The 20,407-nt window shown below is 47.3% G+C and overlaps 1 protein-coding gene across 1 annotated transcript; it reads left to right on the top strand.

Annotated features, from left to right (window-relative positions):
* The first annotated feature begins 15,190 nt into the window (after positions 1–15,190).
* Positions 15,191–19,201, top strand: LOC136406210 (probable cystatin-15). The gene is made up of 3 exons (XM_066386116.1): positions 15,191–15,424; positions 17,581–17,691; positions 19,017–19,201. The coding sequence occupies exons 1-3, from the start codon at positions 15,230–15,232 to the stop codon at positions 19,095–19,097; spliced, it is 387 nt and encodes a 128-aa protein (XP_066242213.1). The 5' UTR covers positions 15,191–15,229; the 3' UTR covers positions 19,098–19,201.
* Positions 19,202–20,407: the final 1,206 nt, after the last annotated feature.

Raw genomic sequence — 20,407 nt, 5'->3', positions numbered from 1 at the left:
TGACAGAGCGGGCCTGTCCACACTGACTCCATCTTGTGCAGGCTGTTTACCAGTTCTGGGGAGACAAGCTTTCCCACACCGAGCATCTCTCTCTGACCCCCCACCTCTGGTTCCCTATCATCTCCCTCTCTGACCCCCCACCTCTGGTTCCCTATCATCTCCCTCTCTGACCCCCCACCTCTGGTTCCCTATCATCTCCCTCTCTGACCCCCCACCTCTGGTTCCCTATCATCTCCCTCTCTGACCCCCCACCTCTGGTTCCCTATCATCTCCCTCTCTGACCCTCCACCTCTGGTTCCCTATCATCTCCCTCTCTGACCCCCCACCTCTGGTTCCCTATCATCTCCCTCTCTGACCCCCCACCTCTGGTTCCCTATCATCTCCCTCTCTGACCCCCACCTCTTGTTCCCTATCATCTCCCTCTCTGACCCCCCACCTCTGGTTCCCTATCATCTCCCTCTCTGACCCTCCACCTCTGGTTCCCTATCATCTCCCTCTCTGACCCCCCACCTCTGGTTCCCTATCATCTCCCTCTCTGACCCCCCACCTCTGGTTCCCTATCATCTCCCTCTCTGACCCCCCACCTCTGGTTCCCTATCATCTCTCTCTGACCCCCCACCTCTGGTTCCCTATCATCTCCCTCTCTGACCCCCACCTCTTGTTCCCTATCATCTCCCTCTCTGACCCCCCACCTCTGGTTCCCTATCATCTCCCTCTCTGACCCCCCACCTCTGGTTCCCTATCATCTCTCTCTGACCCTCCACCTCTGGTTCCCTATCATCTCCCTCTCTGACCCCCCACCTTTGGTTCCCTATCATCTCCCTCTCTGACCCCCCACCTCTGGTTTCCTATCATCTCTCTCTGACCCCCCACCTCTGGTTCCCTATCATCTCCCTCTCTGACCCCCCACCTCTGGTTCCCTATCGTCTCCCTCTCTGACCCCCCACCTCTGGTTCCCTATCATCTCCCTCTCTGACCCCCCACCTCTGGTTCCCTATCATCTCCCTCTCTGACCCTCCACCTCTGGTTTCCCAGCCATGTCCTCCCCTGTCTTTCCCTCCCCTTCATGAGGACATGGTAGTTACATATGGCTGACCCAGCCAATTCAGGATGATATTTCCATCACAAGATCCTTAACTTAATCACATCTACAATGTCTTATTTTCTCTTGAGGGCAGCCTATTCATAGGTTTCAGGGGTGGAACTAAGACATCTTTGCTGGCATGATTCTGCCTTTCATAGGAGCACGCTTCTCTCTGTTAGCTGGTGATCGCCCCTGCACAGCCTGGGAACCCTATGCTTTGTTTGGGCTGAGCTGTGGACCTTCTTGGCAACTGTCTCCCACACCTCTATCCCTCTCTCTGAAAATTACCTTCCCGTTTTGCTTGGCTGTCTAGAAAACAGTGAGTCAGTCACTCCTTTATAGCTTTGGTGGGTGTCAGACATGAGACCACCTTGCTTAAAAGTTCCCTTTGCTCTCCAACTCCTGTCTGTTTTATTTTCTCAACATTAATGAACTGTTTAGGTGTCTTCACTTTCTATGAGAAACTTTTCATTTTTCTCTGGCATCTCACTTTGCAATCTTTCTCAATCAAAAATTCCATTTCAGCATTCACTAATACTGACATCAGATGTTACATTAACAAGCCCAGCCCTTGGCCTATGACTAGAATTAAGGTCCCCCTTTCTGTACGCAAAGCTGCTAAGAATTTGGTCATGTTCAATGCTTTCAGAGAGGCAACCCTGTGCATTTGCCTTGATTCGTGGCCTGGATTTGAGGTCTGATTCTATATTTTCGCCTGGTTACTGCAAATGTCTTTGAAAACCCCACTGTGAACTAAAACTCATCCAATCTGGGGTGTCTCACTGTCTTCAGTCTTCTGGTACTGCCACTTGTGTTCCCACATTCTGTCTTTTGAAAGCCCCAAAGACAGCCACCAAGGCCCGCCCGGTCCTCATTTCTTGTTTGTCCCACTCTTGCCGTGGCCCCTGCATGGTGACGTGGACCAGCGAGTATTGGCTAAGAGACACACATGTCTGAGTGCACTTCTCTAGTGTATTTATCTTATAAAATGTCTTATCTTCCCAGAAGCAGCTTCTTCATGTCCCACTGACAGTTGGTCCAAACGCTGAGATTGAAAGCAAAAGGGATGAGGATTGCCAGCTGTCAGAAAGGCTTCCTGCTCCACCTTGGGCAGAACAGTTAGCTTGAGATTGACATGGATTTTCCTAATGTGCCTGTGGCCACAGCTTGAAGTCACTCTGCTGGAATATGTAATCTGACCACCAAACTGGATTCTCAGGTCAATGGACACGGTGAACAAATTTTACTGGCTCATTTCAAAAACTTCAGACACATGCCAACTCCAGTGATTTTGTAAGTTCTGTGGTTGCAGTCGATGAATGTTCTTGCCCTGCTATCACCTCCTGGTGGTTTCCCGTAGTTCAAGTGTCTTCATCCTCATGTTCCATAAACACTGTACGTCCAGCCGACAGAACTCTCCGTGGGCTCAGAGCAGATCGACATGGGGTATCAGCCAGGTGGCCGCTCAGGAGAGCACTAGCATATCATTATTTTATGGTGAGAGTGAGGGAGTCAGATTTATCGGGACTCCTCCCAGAAAGGCTGGTCTCCAAACCCTTGAAGGTAGCTTAAATGTCCTTTGGGAATTTGATTTGGGTAGGTTTCCTTTTGCGGATTTAGGAACAAACTGGAATGGCTGAGCCACGGAGGAAAGACTGAGCTCTCAGTCAGGGGTCTCCTTTGTTCCCCTTCCCTGGAGATGTGGCCTCCTGCCAGGGTCTCCACATTGCTGCCTTTGCTAAGTCTTGGGGCCTCCCCTCTGGTGAATATGCTACCCTTTTCTTCACTTTGTTAACATGTACTCACCTTCCTGGAGCTGCTCCGGGGTCACTTCCAGGAAGATTCTTCTGACAAATTGGTCCTCCCCTCTGCCCAGGTTGCTAAGGAGTCTACTCCATTAAGCATAATTCCATAAGAGCATGCAAGGTTATCCACTGTCCTCCTCTTCTGGCCTTTCCTGATGGCCTCTGGTACCTGACGTTAAGCCCCCCAGGACAGTGTAAGCTTATGGCTGGCTTCATCATTTATCAGTTAGGTGACTGTGGGCAACTTACATTTAATGTACTTCATTCTTCTTATCTGAAAAGTGGGTATAAAATAGTTTCTATTTATCAGCTGTTCTGTTAATTAAATGAGATACTTCAGACAAAGAGCTTAGAAGAATAGTGTTCAGGAAATGGGAGCTACTATTATGGTTGTTATTTTTATCATTATTAGCCTCATCCTTGACACCTAGTACAGTTCCTGATGTTGAATGAATGGCTAGCAGTGTTCACACACACACATGTGCAAAGATTAAGCTGTGGTTCTCTCCTCCTGCTCATCTTTCATGCCCAGTCAGTCTCCAGGTCTCATCGGGTCATTCTTCAGAATACTTCCCAAAGATCTCTAGCATAGAAGCGCCCCATATCAGGACTTTGTTTAACTTATGGCTGCATCCTCAGGACCTGGCACCAAGTCATTACTTAAAAATAGATTGTATAAAAGAATGCATAACTGCATGGATAAATGAAAGAATGAATAAATGAATGAAATCCTTTTCCTTCAAACTGCCTACCCATGGCCACCTCCAAGCCTGCTCTTCATTGCTTCCATGTGGACTCAGGTAATACTCTAGCTCAGGGATCCCCAAACTATGGCCCGCAGGCCGCATTCGGCCCCCTGAGGCCATTTATCCGGCCCCCGCCCCACTTCCGGAAGAGGCACCTCTTTCATTGGTGGTTAGTGAGAGGAGTACATTGACCATCTCATTAGCCAAAAGCAGGCCCATAGTTCCCATTGAAATACTGGTCAGTTTGTTGATTTAAATTTACTTGTTCTTTATTTTAAATATTGCATTTGTTCCCATTTTGTTCTTTTTTCTTTAAAATAAGATATGTACAGTGTGCATAGGGATTTGTTCATAGTTTTTTTTATAGTCCAGCCCTCCAACAGTCTTAGGGACAGTGAACTGGACCCCTGTGTAAAAAGTTTGAGGACCCCTGCTCTAGCTCCTCATGAAGTCTTCACTCTGGCCTCTCCTGAACACAACAGCCAGCTTTCCCATGACTGCAGCTTGCTCCTAAGTCTTCAGTGGCTTCCCAAGTCTAGCAAAAAAATAAAAATAAAAGTTAAAAACAAACAAACAAACAAACAAATAAGAAGTGCTCACAGCATCACTTCTATTACTTTCTTGCTTTATGCTCTGCCAACAGTTTCATGAGAATGTCCCTCCCACAAAATCTACCCATCCCTTGCAAACCCCTCCTAAGCACCTCCAGTGCATTTATACTGATCTGGGAACAAATATGATAAAGTCTTGCTTGACAGCTTGGAAGACAGGTGGAGGCTCCTTATTGGAGCAGCTGCCCACACTAACAGAAGTCAAGTTCCCTCTCCCCACAGTCAAGCTTCCTGCCGTGCCCATTAGAAGTTGCTCCGCCCTCTTGTGCAAGATGGGCCATCAGCACCAGGGAATTAATACCCTGGAGCACCTGGGAAATTGGTGTATAAATATTGCAGCTTCCTCACGCCTCTTGGTGGCTGGTTCGGAGACAGGTATTCTGAAATTTCCCAGGGTTCCCAGGCAGGACTTGTTATAGGCATTAGGCACTACAGTTCCTGGGTTCCCCAAGACAGAAATCAAGAGGGAGCCTCAGAGAAGTTTCCGGGCAGATTTTACCAAGCTTACGCTGGACCTCAAGGGAGGCAGCACGGAGGAAAGGAAAGTCCTCTGAACTGGCTTGGCAGTTGGCTTTCCCTGGCTGCCTTTATAAGCTGGGGACCAAGTGGGATTTGTGAAAAGGCAGGCTTTTTGAAATAAAGCTGGCTTGTGGAATTGTTTTGTCAGGGCGTGAGCAGCAAGCAGTGAGAAGAGCGATGAGACATTTTCCCGAGCGTGGGCGGGTGGTTGCAGTCTTGCAGTGGGCTTCTCTGGTGTTTTTGTTTATTTATTTAAAAAAAATTTTTTTTTCCTGGCTATGTGGTGTCCCTGCGATCCTGGGGAGGGGCAGTGGGTGGTGTCCTTTTTGTGTTTTTCTTATCCAGTGTCCTTGGGATCCAGGCCCAGGTCCCTGTGCAATCTCACATGCAGGCTCAGGCGCCCTCTGAGTCACCCTCTCATTAACACACCTGCACTGCCGGTCTTGTCCTGTGTCACCCCACCTTCCCCACTACTGCCCCCACCCAAGCCTGTGCTCGCTGGCATCACCTCCCAAATAATCCACATCCACTTAAGTCCTCACCTCCAGGAAGCCAAAGCAAAGACAGCAGCTATGTCAATAATTATGTTTACTGATCTTTGAAAATGGCAAACACACCGGGCAGCCTAAATGTGTGCTGATAACAAAATGCTTATATGCATTACGGTATTGTAGGGGAGGGAAACAAATTCTCTGCCCATCCCAGGTTCACTGGAATCCAGCTCTTGCAGGGTAGACCAATAGAAGACAGATTAATAATAGAAAAACAAATGAAAGTTTATTAGCATGTGCCTCCTACATACAGCTGGGAGCACCCAGTGATGTGACATTTAAAAGGGTAGTTAGAACTTGAGCTTTTATAGTATCTTAACAAAAGAATGGTGTATTTGTAGAGAAGTGACAAGACAAATGAAAACGACTTTGAGCTTCTGGGGTGGCAAATTGTGAGAGGCAAATATAGGGAGAAACTAATGAAAGATAAGGACTAGTTTTAAGGCTGTAGATTCTTCTGGTGGTGTCTCTGGGCTGACTAGTGTTTAGAGGTGTCTTCTGTCCTTCTTGATAGAGAGGGGAGTGGGGACACTCTGACAAATTTATGCTCTGATTTTAGGCAAAGAGAAGGAAGGCAGAGAACTTTTTTTGTAGTTACTTCTTTTATATTGTCTTCATTTCAAAATAATTCTTATGTCAAAGGGCACATTTTGGGGTGGCATAATCTTCTACCCATCAGTATATTCCTTTAGAGATTACCGCTCTCTGCTAAAAAGACGTGCTCTTTTACTTGTGACTTCCTGTGCTGCATGTGTGATGCCCCACTGGCTCTGGGCAGGTGATGTTCCGCAGACCCAGTTCCAGAATCTATGAGATTCCTCAATGCAGCAGCCCCAGGTTCCATGTGACCTGGACCTGGTTGCATCTGGGGGAGAACGTAAACCCAGCAGAGAGCAGAACTGGGGGAAGCTCCCAAGCTCTGGGTGTATCCTTCAGAGCCTCTCTGAGGGCCACAGCTGCATGGGTGAATCACGTGTGCCTATCACCTCACATGGGGTGGGCGAGCCAGTCAAGTCTTCTGTTCTTATTAGCAGCACTCAGCAGCTAGCTTGCATAGGTTTTGCACTGAAATTCCCATTTATTGCAATTACATAAAATTTATCATTTGGAGAACAGAGTGCTCAGATCTTGGTGTAACCTGAAACAATAGCTAATCACAATTTGTTTTTCACTTTCCCCTTTCTCACCTCAGAGAAAAATTATTAAATGTGCAATAAGCACTTAAGGGGCATTTTGGCCCTCTAAAGGGCTGTTCTTTGCTCTTCCTCATGTTAAGGTTCTGGGTGCTGTTATTGGGCAATCTTGATCACTACTGAGAACTGCAAGCTGTCTGTGAACAACTGCAGAAAGAAATTTCAGACAGGAGCATCTGTTCTTGGTTGTCTTTACTTTGCTGAATCCCGTAAAGATTGATTCAGGGGGAACAAAAACCCAGCCACCGTCCTGAGGGTGACATCTTTGCGAGGCCATCCCATTGCAGAGCTCTGGGGACCAGCTGAAGCCTTTATTGCAACTACATAACATCCCCACTTTTCCCTTGAAACCAATACCAAATCATAAAAGATGAGATATGCTAGAATTTAGCTTTTAGTTAAAATTATAAAATTAGCCTTTTAAGATCTATAACTTCACTGGCTGACTGTCACAAAGCAACCTATAAAGATTAAGGAAGAATGTTTATAGCAGGCCTGCCTGTAAAACAAGTTCTAGAAAAGAATATAGAAGTACTATATACTTTGCTTAAGAGAGTAGAAGAATGTAGCCTGGTAAGTATAAGGTGTATAGCTCTGTTTTTCCTAATTTAAAGAGTAACTGAGGTCATGGGCTGTATAGCTCTGTTTTTTGTTTGTTTGTTTGTTTTTTGCTTATAAGATAACATCACTGATACACAGTCCCAAAATCAGTGGTGGGATTCAGCTGGTTCACACTGGTTTGGCAGAACCAATATCCAATATCCAATTTTTTGCCAAACTGGTTGTTAAAATGGCACTTGTAATCAGGGTTCTCTCTAAGGTGGGCGCCTGGGCAGCTGTCCAATGTGGAAATCACAAATTGGCCCACAGACAGTGCCACATTCCTTTTGTGGGGAAATAAATTTCCTCTCTCTATGGGAGGGATTGCAGTCACCTATGTTAAGAGCGTGGATATAGGTAAGATTAAAGAACTGCAACCATTTTCACCAATCTAGCACAGAGTATTACTCCCCCAATAAAACTATATTTTTCTATTATTAAAATAAAAGAAAGTGATAATCACATCTGCGGCTGAACAAGACTATAATTTGTTCACTCCTTCTCTCCCAGAAGGTATACTCTTTAGGGTGGGAAGGGCATTGCGAGATGATTTTATTTTTCCTTTCACTCTAATGTACTCCCTGTAAAACCAGAATTGTGATAAAATGGTTGAAAATTTTGATTCCAAACTTTTGCTTAGTTTTCATTTTTAGAATATTTATTTTTTTCAAGAGTTCTTAATACATTAAAATATCTCAACTAGATTTAATACATTTTTTAAAACTTATTGCTCAACACTGTCTCCCCTTTGATTTCTCTCTTCTGAAAATGGCTGTTTCGGTCTGATTGTGCTTTAGCTCAGAAAAATTTTGGAGTGTTTCCCTCTGAACCAGGGTGTGGGTGGTGTTTTTTGGAATCTTGGTTATCTGCATGCCTTTCTTTTTCTAAAACCATGGGTTGTATCATGCCTGTTAGAAGCTGCTTGGCTGCAATCCTATCAACATGTGCTCATTTCATCAATATCTTGCTTTTTGAATTGATGCTGATGAAAATTGTTACAGTAATATAATGTTATAGTAATTAAATATATAGGAATATAGAATAATATAGAAGATATGTAGAAATGTTAGGATATAATATTAAAAGCCAAGAAGGCAAGTGAATAAGGCTACACCCTCTGGGTGAGAACTAATCTAGTGTGTAGGGATGTAATAAGCAAGGCCATACCCTGTGTCAGGGCCCAGTCAGTGTGTGTGTGAAATTACTGTACACATAGATAAAAAGAGCTCCCCACCAGGAACTCCCTAAAAGTGGCTTGATGTGATAATCCCGTAGATTAACACCTGTTAGAAGCCGTATGCCAGAAAAGGGTACTTAAGCCAATGTTGAACTCTAATGTTGAACGTGGACTGTCTCCAAGCCGCTCTGACCAAGGAAAGCTGAGAGGAGCATGCTTACGGGGCCCCATTAAGCTATAGCCAAGCACGCCATTGGAATTGTGAGTAATAACCTGCCTGTGTGATTCTTGCAACCAACTTGTGTGTCAGTTGCATCTTTCCTCCAGTGGCAATTGGTCTCAGTACCAATAAGTAGAATTCCTCACAGTTGCCTCAAGAGTAGTCTCAGAGAAACCCCCAGCCCTGCTGCTAAGCAGGAGTGTCCCATTGCACAGGGAAGTCAAATTGGGGACGCCAGATCGATGTAGAGCTCGGGGTCTACTGGGACAAAAATTGATATTATTTGGCTCTGTTCCCTTTGTTAAAAAACTCATACTTTTCTTCTGGAAGCATGTATGATTTTCAACTTTCTCTTGAAATTCCAGATCCCATTGCAATAGGTCCAGATGTGTGTCTTCTTCATTAACCTGGCATAAGACTTGAAAAACCAATATACAGGCCCAAGTTTTCTTTCCCTTCCCAGTCCAAAAATATAAACACAGGCTTACAGAAATCTGACCCTTTTTGCCTTTCTCTTCGTGTTCTTTCTGAGAGAAATGCACCAGCTCCATCCGCAGCCATGCTGTGTGGGTTGGCAGCTGGATGATTTCCCAAAAAGTCTTTGAGCAGCACCTGGGCTGGACTGAGCTTTGGCATGGGTTAAACCATGGTTCAGAGCATCTGGACTTTGGCCTTTAAACTAGGCTTCATGAAGACAAGGCTGGACCTTTTTCTTGGTGAGACAGAGGGAAATGAGACATGGGACACCTGTGAGCAACCTTCTACTTCAACCCTGAATAAATCTTACTGCAAAAGCCTAAGCTTCACCAAATGCAGGTTGTTTGAAATTCCTTTTTCTTACGTATCAAATCAGTGAGATGTTATTTCTTTTCTTCTTCTCAGTCAGACAAGACCACTAATTTGGTTCTTAGCAGTCATCATATTGTTTCCTAGTTCATCTAAATATGTTTTGAATTTTTCCTTGGTCCACAAGTCTTTGTGGTGTTCTGAGAACTCATAAATAATGGCTTTCATAAGATATCCATGTCCTATTCCCCAGAACCTGTAAATGTGTTACCGTCTATGGCAAAGGGTCTTTGCAGCTATGATTAAGTTAAGCATCTTGGGATGAGAAAATTTTCTCGGATAATCTGGGTGGGACAATGTAATCAAAAGGTCCTTATAAGAAGGAGGCAGGGACAGAAGGCAGTGGAAGATGATGAGATAACAGAAGCACAAAGCGATCTGAAGAACAGTGCACCATTGGCATTGATGAAGGCAAGGGCCACAAGCTAAGGAACACAGGTGGTCTCTAGAAAAACTGAAAAGGCAAAGAAGTTGAGTGACTTCTAGCGCCCACAGAAGGGATGTAGCACTGTGGACACCTTGATTTTACCAGTGAAAGTTATTTTGGACTTTTAACCTCCAGATAATAACTTTGAGTTGTTTTAAGCCACTAAATTTGTGGAAGTGTATTACAGCAGCAATAGAAAACAAATGATATAACCTGTGGACCCCAAGAAAGAAGATAACTGTTAAAAAAAAGGCTGCTGGTGGCTAACGGGGCTCAAATTGAAAAACCAGGGCCTAGCGGCCATTTCTACAAAGGGGAGTCCCATACAAACTGCACTTCAGGGAGAAGCCTGCACTGAGCTACCTGCCTCTGCACTGGACTTCCTGCCTGCACTGTGTCCCTGCCATCTGAGCCAGCCTTTGGAGAGGAGTTTCTGGAGTCTTATTTCAACCAGTGGGACTGAGGTTTTCCCCATGGAGTCAGAGTTGTGCAGCCATATTGTCATCACATCTTCACCAACCAATCAGAACAGTTCCATTCTGACCAATCAGTTAAAGAGCCCTTTGGACCAAGCAAACCTCAAGAATTTGGAGTTGTCCTTTCCATGAGGACAGACCAATCAGAAACCTGGGTCAGGGACTTCTGTCTATACAAGCCACCCCTTCTCTGGAAAGCTCCCCACTTTTCCTTCCCACCCAAGACTAGAGAGTCTGTTTCCCTTTCTGAGCTGAAACACTAACCAGAGAGGGGCCTGGCCTGTGGGCTGCCTCACAGCTGTGCTGTGTCTCAATTGAGCTGTTTTGTACTGAATAAAAAGTACTTCTTTACTACACTCAAAATTGGGGATTCCTATTGGCATTAAATGGGTGCCAACACCCTTGTTTGACAAACCTATCCTATTTTTAATGCTTTATAAATGTTTTAATGCAATATATATAAAAGTATGTAAATATGGACAGAAAATACATAAATCATAAGTGTACAGATTTTTTATAAGTTGACTGAATACACACGTGTAACCAGTTCCCAGACCAAGGTTCAGAACATCATTAATATCCAGAAGCCCCCTCATGTTCCCTGCCAATTAAAACCACCTTAAAGGTAAATTATCTTCATTTCTAATAAGAGGTAATTTTTTTTGCTGTTTTGAACTTTATACAAGTAAAACTATGTGTTATGTGCTATTATGTATCTAGCTTCTTTCACTTAGGCTGCTGCCAAAACTCTAACAGGGCTCTATTAGACCTGCCAGCTAATTTATCTTTATCTGCCCCGGCCAAAATCAAATCTACCCACATCTGTGTTTGGGTAACATTTACAGGCCTGTTTCTCTTGTTAGTTGGTGGGGGGAGGGGGGCGCAGAGCAGCATGGGAAATAGCCCACACAGCCTTATGTTTCCATGCTGCCTCCATCCCCCCCGCCCCGAGTCTCTAACAGTATTGATGGGCTGCCCCACTTAGGGGCTCAAGATAGCCACTGGTGACTCAAAAAGAGAATAAGGTCCCTCGTCCTTGCAGTAAATACTTCCTCATCTGGCCCATGGGACCTCAGGTTGAAAGCAGCATTCTTTATACCTAGTTTCCGGAGGATGTCCTTCAGCTCAGTATATGATTGTCACTGACTCTCTGCTCCTGGCATGTCTCCAGCATTCTGCCAGACTGTATGAATGGCAGCCATCACCCATTCTAATGGGTTATGGTTTCCTGAGTTGTCATAGCAGTTCTGAAGATGCTACCTCAAAGAGGAGTGTGTACTATCGGCAGATAATTTCTCCATCTCTGTTCTGGAGAGCACGATGCCATCTCCTCACATGTTCCACAACCACAGGAACCAAGCTGCCAGGGATGCAGTGGGTTTCTGCCTAAATTTCTCTTCTAATTCCATCAATTCTGTCTGGGCATAGGGCCAGACCATAGAATGCTCAACTACTTGTGGAGGGAGTTGTGCCTGAGCCTGAGGCTGCTGGATTTTTGCTTTCTGGGTGACCACTGTCTGGGCTCTGAGTCCTAGATGGCAGTTTCAACCCAATCCTCCTCCTCAGAGGAGGAGGAAGAATTGGAAACACTTGCTACTACTGGCTCAGAACCATTCCACCAACACAAATGCAGCTCCTTCTTTAGTGACTGCTTCAGCTCCTCTGGCTGCCAGCTCTTGGCCTGAAGCTGAAAATTAAGCTCTTGAACCCGTAGTTGTTTCTTTAACAACTGCCACTGCAGTGTTTGGCTTCTAGGGCAAACTGCAGCTCTCGAATCTGCAATTTCTTCTCAAGCGACTGCTCCAATTCCAGGGACTGTTGGTGTTTGGCTTGCATTTCAAACTAAAGCTCTCAAAAGCAGTTAGCCTCTTTCTCCAGTAATAGTTCTAGTTCAAGCTGTCATCATAGAACTGGAGTTCTTGAATTTTCAATTCTTTCTCCAGCAACCATTCCAACTCATGCTGTTGTTGGCACTCTGTCTGCAGCTCATCTTGGAGCTTTTGACCTTGCAAAAACTCTCACACAGAGCTTTCAGTTTCTTCTCTCTGGGCTGTAAAAAATACCCAGTTCACAGCCCCAAACAGGATCGCCACAGGATACCATATGCTGGAGGACAATGGCTAGTCCGCTATCCCACTCTTTGAGGGTGTTGATGGCTCCATACTCATCTGATCCAAATCTTCTCACAGCACCTGATGTAATGCCAGTGGCCGAGGCCAGGCAGGTTCACATTGAATTTGGGCTGACAGCAGAGGAACTGTGAAGCCAGAAAACATCAGGCCATTACCCATTTATTGGAGGCTTTCAGAGAGAGATGAGTGAATAAAGAAAGGAAAACTGCTTTTCACAGTAGAGGGTAAGGGATCAGAAACATCACTCCTCACAGCGGTGGCTGAGGGAATCTGGGAACTGCATGTCATGGTGGTGTGGGAGAGTGATCTGGGAGAATTGCCACCAAGGGAAAGCACCCATAGCTTTTTGTAGAGACACACACATGGCTTTCTGCCATGTGCTCATGCACTAATCATGCAAAGTGCTTGCAGCCGGAAAACAAGTGAGCAAAACACAGCTGTTTTCCCAACAGGTCACTAGTGAATATCTTGAGCTCCTATGAGGGGTGGACATCAATATTGTTACACAGATGGTGGCAGATTTGGGGGAGGTGAAGGTAGCACAGAACCATAAAGCTGTGAAGGCTGCTGCCCATTTTGTCCCTCCCCTCCCCAGACAAACTAGAGAAATGGGCCTATAAAGGTTACCCAAATATCAATGAGGGTAGATTTGATTATAGTTGGGGAAAATAAAGATAAATTAGATGGGAGGTCTAATAGAGTCCTGTTAGAGCTCTGACAGCAGCTTAAAACAGAACAGAGGTTCCAGCTGCTGAGAAAGCAGGGGAAGCAGGCAGCCCTGGCAGCTGCCATGAAAATAGCTGGTGTTCAGGTTGCATGGTTGCAAGATTATATGATGGAAACAGCTGAGGAAGAGGAGAATCCCCAAGACTCATTGTTTCAGTTTGAATAGGGGGATGGCCTAGGGACCTATCTAATGGGGACAGGTGAGGACCAGAGGCCCATGTGAAACTGACAATCCACTGATCCCCTTCTAATATGCACCAGGTTTTGTCCTTAGAAGATAATATGTGTTTTTGCAGAAGCTAAGAGAACTGTCAATGTGGCACAGGACTTGAATATGTTTGACCCCACCAGGCCCTGTGAGTGTGCTGAGGGGTTTGGATGGAGCTTGTGGCAATAGACAGAGTGCTTATGGAAAGGTGCTGAGGTCCGTTAGTAAAGAGCTGTATGGCTAGTTGCCTGTAATGGACCTTCACCCTGGATGATTTGTACAGACAGCTGTGCTATCACGGACAGATCATTGAGCAGTATAATGGACTCTTGAAGCAAAAACTTCGACAAGAGGGGTGGTCTGGCACCCTTGCTGGATGAAAATGCTGCTTGTGGACAGTATGAGAGACCCTGATGGGGCCCTGGTGCCTGTGGAGGCCCTCCTGCACTGTGCAGCTGCTCCCATCCAGTTGCGAAGATGCACTGAGAACACTGTTCTTCAGTGGACATGGCCCTGGACTGTACAGGAACCCCACCTACGAGGAATGGGCTTGTTGGCACCATGGGGTAGGAGTCTACATGTGGGCCTCCTGTTAACTCCCTGGGCAACCAGGGCCTTGCTGCCTAGGGTGGAAGTGTATTATTCCTTGGGTGCTTTGGGAGAGGTCATTGTGAAAGGAACCTTTGTAATTATTGTCATTTTTGGTATTGTTTGTGCCTTTGTAACTCGGTTGCTCTAGTCTGTGCTGTTTCTGTCTATGTAACGTACCTCAATCCTTACACAGGGACCATTGCAGAAGATACCTGTCACATAGATTGTGAGGTGAGCAACCCTAAAAGGGTGGGTTGTTGAGCAAACAGCTGTGCTAGGATTACTCGCTCGCACTTTGCATGATTATTGTGTGAGCACATGGTAGAGCCACATGTGTGTAGCCTACATAAGGCTACAGGTGCTTTCCCTCAGGGCGGACTGCTTGCCCACCACAGTGAGGGGCTATTCTGCTGTTCATTCTCCTGCTGCCGTGAGAAGTTGTTTTCACCTGCCTGTTTGCTCGTCTGCCATTGCGAGAATCTAATAAATGAGAATGGCCCGCCGCTTTCCGGCTCTGCAGTTCTTCTACTATCTTCCCGAATCCAGTGTGGCCCTGCCTGGCCTTGGCCACCAGCATTACATGCCTCTTCTATTTCACTCATAGGAATGCAGACAGTTTTTCCAGGACATGGCCTACTGTGATACCTCTGTTTCATATCTGTGACCATGCTCACAGTAGGGTGGCCCTTCCAGGGTATAAAACCACCCCAGGATGATAGAAGTCCCTCTTTGCACTGCCAAGCATGGCCGGCCCTCATGGCAATTAGGTCAGCAGGTGCCAGAGGTTGTGTAGAAGGTTGTGTCCCAACCCTGATACTGACTCCTCATTGACTCTCTGATGCTCCCTGAGGTTGTGGGATGCAGCCAAGGTCAAAGGATGACCTAATTTTAGAGAAAATCCTCAGGACTCAGGGCCCATCACTATTCCTAAAAGCTCCTGCGACTCGACTCTGCCATTGCTGGCTGCAGTACTCTGAGGGTGAGCAAGGTGGGCTTCAGACCCCACCCCCTCGCCCCAGGCCCTAGCCGGCCTGCGCTGGGGCAGGGGAAGACACCCTGGAACTGCAGAGGGGACAGATCATGTGGCGTGCATGTCCCTGGGTTCAAGGCTAATGTGACAAGTGTTTGAAAAAATGTTCTGCTTTCTGCTTGGTGGTGAGAAGGCTGGGAGTGGAGAGGAGGAGCTGGATAGGTCGCTGGTCAGCAGCTCAGTTTCCGGGGGCAGGGCTGTGTGGGCCGCGGCACTCTGGAGGTGGGCCCAGGGCCGCTGCCGCCCAGCCCTCGTGTGCTGCTGGTTCGGGGCCGACACCAGACAGCATGCTCCCGAAGGTGCCTCTGCTTCTGGGGCTCATTGCACTGGGGCCTCTTGTCTGCATTTTTGAATTTGTGGACGTCAGTAAGAGCACCAATGCCTTTGCCATATGTGTGGAGTTCGCCGTATTTCAATTCAATGAAGTCCAGGAGGACGAGTACGCTTACAAGCTGCTGTGGGTGGGGAGAAGCCAGCGCAAGGTAAGTGGCGTGTCCGGCTCCCCGAGACTTCACGTTGGCGCTGAAACCAGGCCTGGGAGGGGCGAGTGTTGGTCTGAAAAAGAGAGGAAAGGATATTTTGTTTTGTTTTCTGTATTTTTAAAAATGCAAGGTATCATTACAAGTGCTTCAAGTTCTGCTTTGTTTCCTTGATGGCTGAGGCCTTGAAAAGCAGGGCAGAGAAGGGAGAAAGCAGAAAGGGAAGTGCTGCTGTCAGAGACTCAGCTGCAGGATGAGCAGGAGAAAGGCTGTGGAAGAAGCACAGCAGAGCTGGCAGTGGGAAAGATCGAGGGTGTGACAGCCAGGCCCAAAAGCCCAGGAAGGAGAGGCACCATGCAGGCGCCCAATGGCAGGTCTCTGCCGGCTCCTGGGAGTCTCACTGTGCCAATCAGCAGGCAAGGTGCCGAGATGTTTCCGGCTTGTAGCCAGTGGGCCTTGACCTCGCAACCACCATGGGTCCAGGCCTGGGTGGGAGGTGGCAGAGAAGACAGACAGAAGCGTGTCCTATGGGACTGCTATGCTGGTGACCAGAGACAAACAGGCCTCAGGTTTACGAGTGAAAGAACGGAAGGTCGGGACAAGAGTGGTCAGTGCAGGGACCCAGGGCTGTGTGAAGACCAGGTGTGTGGGGGGCCAGAGAGGGCCTCTCTGATGGGCACTCCTGGAAGGACCCAGTCACATGGTGGAGGTTGGGGGACAAGAAGGGCGGAAAGCCACGGGTGTCTTGGAAAACAGCCTAATAGTCTTTGGACCTGTGTCACAGAGAAGAAATGGTGTGTGTGTGGGGTAGGGCAGCTGGGATGTATTCAGAGACAAGTGCGGAGTTAGAATATTATTCTCAGGGTATGGGGACTCATGGGAGAAAGTCACTCAGAAGCTTTAGCAACATCTCTCTGGATGCTGTGGGTTCAGTGGTCTCTACAGCCTGTGGGCAAGCTGGGCCCATAAGGCAGGGATGGTGTCCTTGTCACCAGGAGGCAGAAGTGCTGGTTCTGGGTCTGCTTAAAGGTGGGCATGGGGTGCTGATGTGGGGTGTGTGAGAAACAGTGGGGTCAAGGGCAGACCCAAGGTATTTGCCTTTGAGCTTGTGGGTGGGCAGTGACTCTATCACCAAAAAGACAATGAAATACGGTGGAGGGGGAGACATGGAACAATCTAGGCAGAACCTATGACATTTAGTATTCCTGAACCAGCTACGGGAGGTCAAGGAAGAGGTTGAGACTCAAATAAATGTAGGTGTCATTAGCATCTGTTTATGCAAACCTTCCCATTGATATTTATTCTCACGATTTCCTGCTTCCCTTGAATTGAATAAAGTGTTGTCCTTGAATCATTCTGTCCGTACCCAGATTCTGGTTCCCCACGAACAGCCCTGAGTCAGCTGCCATGCTGGCAGGTGAAGTGCAGGATCCCACCATAGACCACACTCTGTAACAGACGGGCAGTAGGGTGGACCTCACTGCACAGGCAGCGGCTTCCCCAGTCTTTCCAATTTCCTGATGTCTGCCTCATCATTTTGCTGCACCTCAGCCCTGTACCTGGAGAGGCCACACAAGCCCCTTGGACACCAACACTACTACCCCTGCCCCAGACCCTGAACGCAGACTTAGTTCAGGGTATGATGACTGTTCAGGGGTCTTGGGCAGGCATGAGGGTCGGTATGTCTGAGTGTGTTGTTGGTGTCTGTCCAGGCATGAGTGGGTGTCATGTCAGCTGCAGGAATTCCTGAGCCCCAAAAGAATCAACTTTCTGAACAATTCCAGGTCATGTGTTAGCTGTGGCTGCAGCATGTGCAGGCTCGTTACTGTGGGCCTTTGCACCCTGGGAATGTGCCCCTCCCCCATGTTCATGGCATGCTAAAGCGATGTCCCAGCAGTGGCCGTCAGGAGGAGTGTAGCAGGGGAAAATCTAGTACATGCTTTGGGTGCACATATGCATGTCCTTTTGTGAGAGAAATGGAGACTATCAAGGAACAGATGATATAATAAATAAATTTGAAAAATATGAGAAAGCACACCTCTGTGTATACTCATGCATCTGCACATTCACATCTTTTGCCCACTTTTCTAGCTGGTTGTCTGTATTTTACTCATTACTTAAAGTATTTCATAGCAGTCTCTACAATTTCTTCTTGACAGCGGTTTACCTGGATTTACTTAATGGACGTGAAGATGGGCCGCACAGTTTGCAAAAAACACGATGAAGACATTGACAACTGCCCCTTGCAAGAAGGCCTGGGCAAGAAAAAGGTTTGAGAATAAAAACAACCCAAAGAATCGAGACCTTCTGGGAATGAAAGATAATACAGAGGAAGGCCTATGAGAGGAGGCTTAGGAAAGTCTCCTGGGGCAGCCTCTCCCACCAGGTCTTAGGCACACTCCTGGGGCAGAATGAGTGTCCTAGCCCCTCTCCCACCAGATCCTAGGGATCCCCCATGGAGGAGGGAGGCGATCATTCTAAACAGACAGAGCTGCTCTCAGCACAGCAGTGAGCTGAGTCCTGTGCCCCCAGCCTGGATGATTCACCAGACAACCTGATGCCCCTCACCTGACCTTCCTCCCTCGATGGAACCCTCCACTCATGTCCTAGCCTTGAAGTTTCCTGAGACCTTGGGGTTCAGGCAAATGCTGTTCTCCGTGTGGGCCTCCCTCATTCTTTGCTGCTATTCTCCCAGACCCAGGACTGTTCAGTTAGTCTTGTCATCCCACCTCTCCCTCCGGTCTCCTGGGCTTCAGGACATGCTCCATCAGCCCAAACTCTCGTTCACGATCCTGTGAGATGACATCTGATTCCTGGGACTTGGCTCTTGGGGATGAACCTCAGTCAGGGTGATGCTGTCAGTGGGGCTGGTCTCCCCCAACTACCCCGGCCTTGGGGGCAGCGTGCCCTTGGGTGGGTTAGCAGCTTCTGCTGAGTGGGTAAGCATCCACCTGAACTATGATCTGGGCAGTGTGCTGGATCCCTAGAACTTAAGGAGCACAGGCCATTCATGCAGCATCATGTGTCCTGGGGGACCCCTAAGAGTCAAGTGCTGGCCCACCAGGAACCCTCTCAGGAGGCCCTGGGCTCAGGTAGGCGGGCTCAGGTAACGCCTGCCTATCATCCTGGTAGAGTCTTGAGCTTCCTAAGTCCTACCCAGGCCACTGTTTCTGTTTTTCTTCCCTTGTGTCATTTTATTTTATTTAGTGACAGATAAGAGAGAGAGAGACAGAGAGAGGGACAAACAGACAGGTAAGGGGGAGAGATGAGAAGCATCAATTTTTTGTTGAGGCACCTTAGTTGTTCACTGAGTGCTTTCTCATATGTGCCTTGCCCAGAGCTTCAGCCAAGTTGGTGACCCCTTGCTCAAGCCAGCAACCTTGAATTTCAAGTCAGCGGCCATGGGGATCAAGCCAGTGACCCCTCGCTCAAGCTGGTGACCTTGGGGTTTTGAACCTGGGTCCTCTGCGTCCCAGGCCGATGCTCTATCCACTATGCCATGCCTGTCATTTTAAATGCTTCTTATTGAGCTCCTATTAAGTGCTCTCATGTGTTACATTGTGCTGATTTTATGTTTTGCAATTACGTTTTTCAGGTGGACTGCACTTTTGTTGTGGATGTCCAGCCATGGCTTTCTGAGTTCACCGTCCTGAACAGCACCTGCGTGCAGGAGTAGGCGAAGCCGGAGTTCCTGGCTTCTCACAGCAGAAGATCTCTTTTCTCCAGAGAGTGACACCTAGTCTATAGTTAGGCCTGTGAAGCACCAGGGGAATAAAGGCATCTCAGAGCACTTCGGGGTCCCTGCCAGTTTTGCATTCTTCTGTATTGTTTATTTTTCAGGAATACTCTGCCAGGGACACATGGTAGAGAATTTATTGTTATTGCTCTTACTCTGGCTGCAGGTGCAAAGTTTTGGGTAAATGAAACACCCCAGTTCTTGTGTGTCTGCCCTTACTGGTTCTTGTAGAGCCCCACTGATTTGTTTGTATCTTTCTTCATCTATTCACTTGTCCATTTGTCCATCCATCCATCCATCCATCCATCCATCCATCCATCTATTTATTCTTCAGTCTCTCCGTGCCCTCTTCCATTTCACTTGTAGGAATGCAGACAGTTTTCCCATCCCTGGCCAGTCTCCACATTGCGGTGGCCCTTTGTCATGAGTCACACCCAAGCACAGGGATGGGAGGTGGGTGACTGATGTTGACTGCAGTCTCTGTCCTCCATGAACACTCATTATTGCATTTACTCAGGGAGCTGCTTAATTGACAAGGATATCTTCTCATGTTCTTTGAAAAAGCTCATAATGTAGCCGCTCCAGTCACTACATCCCCACATTTTTCTTGATACCTGTTTTTCTTCATCTGGGCCCAGTGTATCAAATCAACACTAGTCACTTCCCCTGGGATAGGCACTGTGGCTGCTGACACTTCTTCTCATGAGCAACTCTGTCCTCCTGAGTCCATATGGGGAGTAGCCCTGGAGAGAGAGAGCTAGAGGGCATGGGAGGATGTGGGGCATGCTGGGGACAGAGACATGGTAGCAATGCCATCTGAAGGAACACTTCAGAATGGAAGGGCTGATGGAACTTTCCTCATCCCTCCTGGGTTCTGGACACTGATTTAATTGGTCCCTAACTGAAAATCCTGCTCCTTCCTGGACATCCTTTCCCATGAAGTGGTCACAAGGGCTGATGGTGCAGGATTTCCCGAGACAGCAGGTGATGCTTTCCCTGCAGACAGCACAAAGATCGTGTGGGTGAACTTTGGCTTTTTGACCCATCTGTGTGTAGAGTTTCTAACATCTGCCCATACTTTGATAGGGGCCTCTATGAACTTACAAGGGCAGTTGTGTGGTCGGCAAAGCCAGCATACTGCCCACCCTTACCTATGATAGCACTCAGGTTTCTAGAAGTTGAGCCGTTGTTCATGGGTCAAGGATATCCTGACTTCCTGAGTGCTAAGTCCGCATTTCTCACAGGTAGAG

This window comes from Saccopteryx leptura, chromosome 5 (assembly GCF_036850995.1).
Source record: "Saccopteryx leptura isolate mSacLep1 chromosome 5, mSacLep1_pri_phased_curated, whole genome shotgun sequence".
Taxonomy (NCBI): Eukaryota; Metazoa; Chordata; class Mammalia; order Chiroptera; family Emballonuridae; genus Saccopteryx; species Saccopteryx leptura.
The sequence above is the reverse complement of the archived record's forward strand: the minus strand, read 5'-3'. Positions and strand labels throughout refer to the sequence as shown.

Bases quoted from the DNA above. Each gene is read 5' to 3' on its own strand.
- LOC136406210 (XM_066386116.1), top strand. From the start codon at position 15,230: ATGCTCCCGAAGGTGCCTCTGCTTCTGGGGCTCATTGCACTGGGGCCT. The intron at 15,425-17,580 runs GTAAGTGGCGTG...TCTTCTTGACAG, and splicing joins TGGGGAGAAGCCAGCGCAAG to CGGTTTACCTGGATTTACTT. The intron at 17,692-19,016 runs GTTTGAGAATAA...TACGTTTTTCAG, and splicing joins AAGGCCTGGGCAAGAAAAAG to GTGGACTGCACTTTTGTTGT.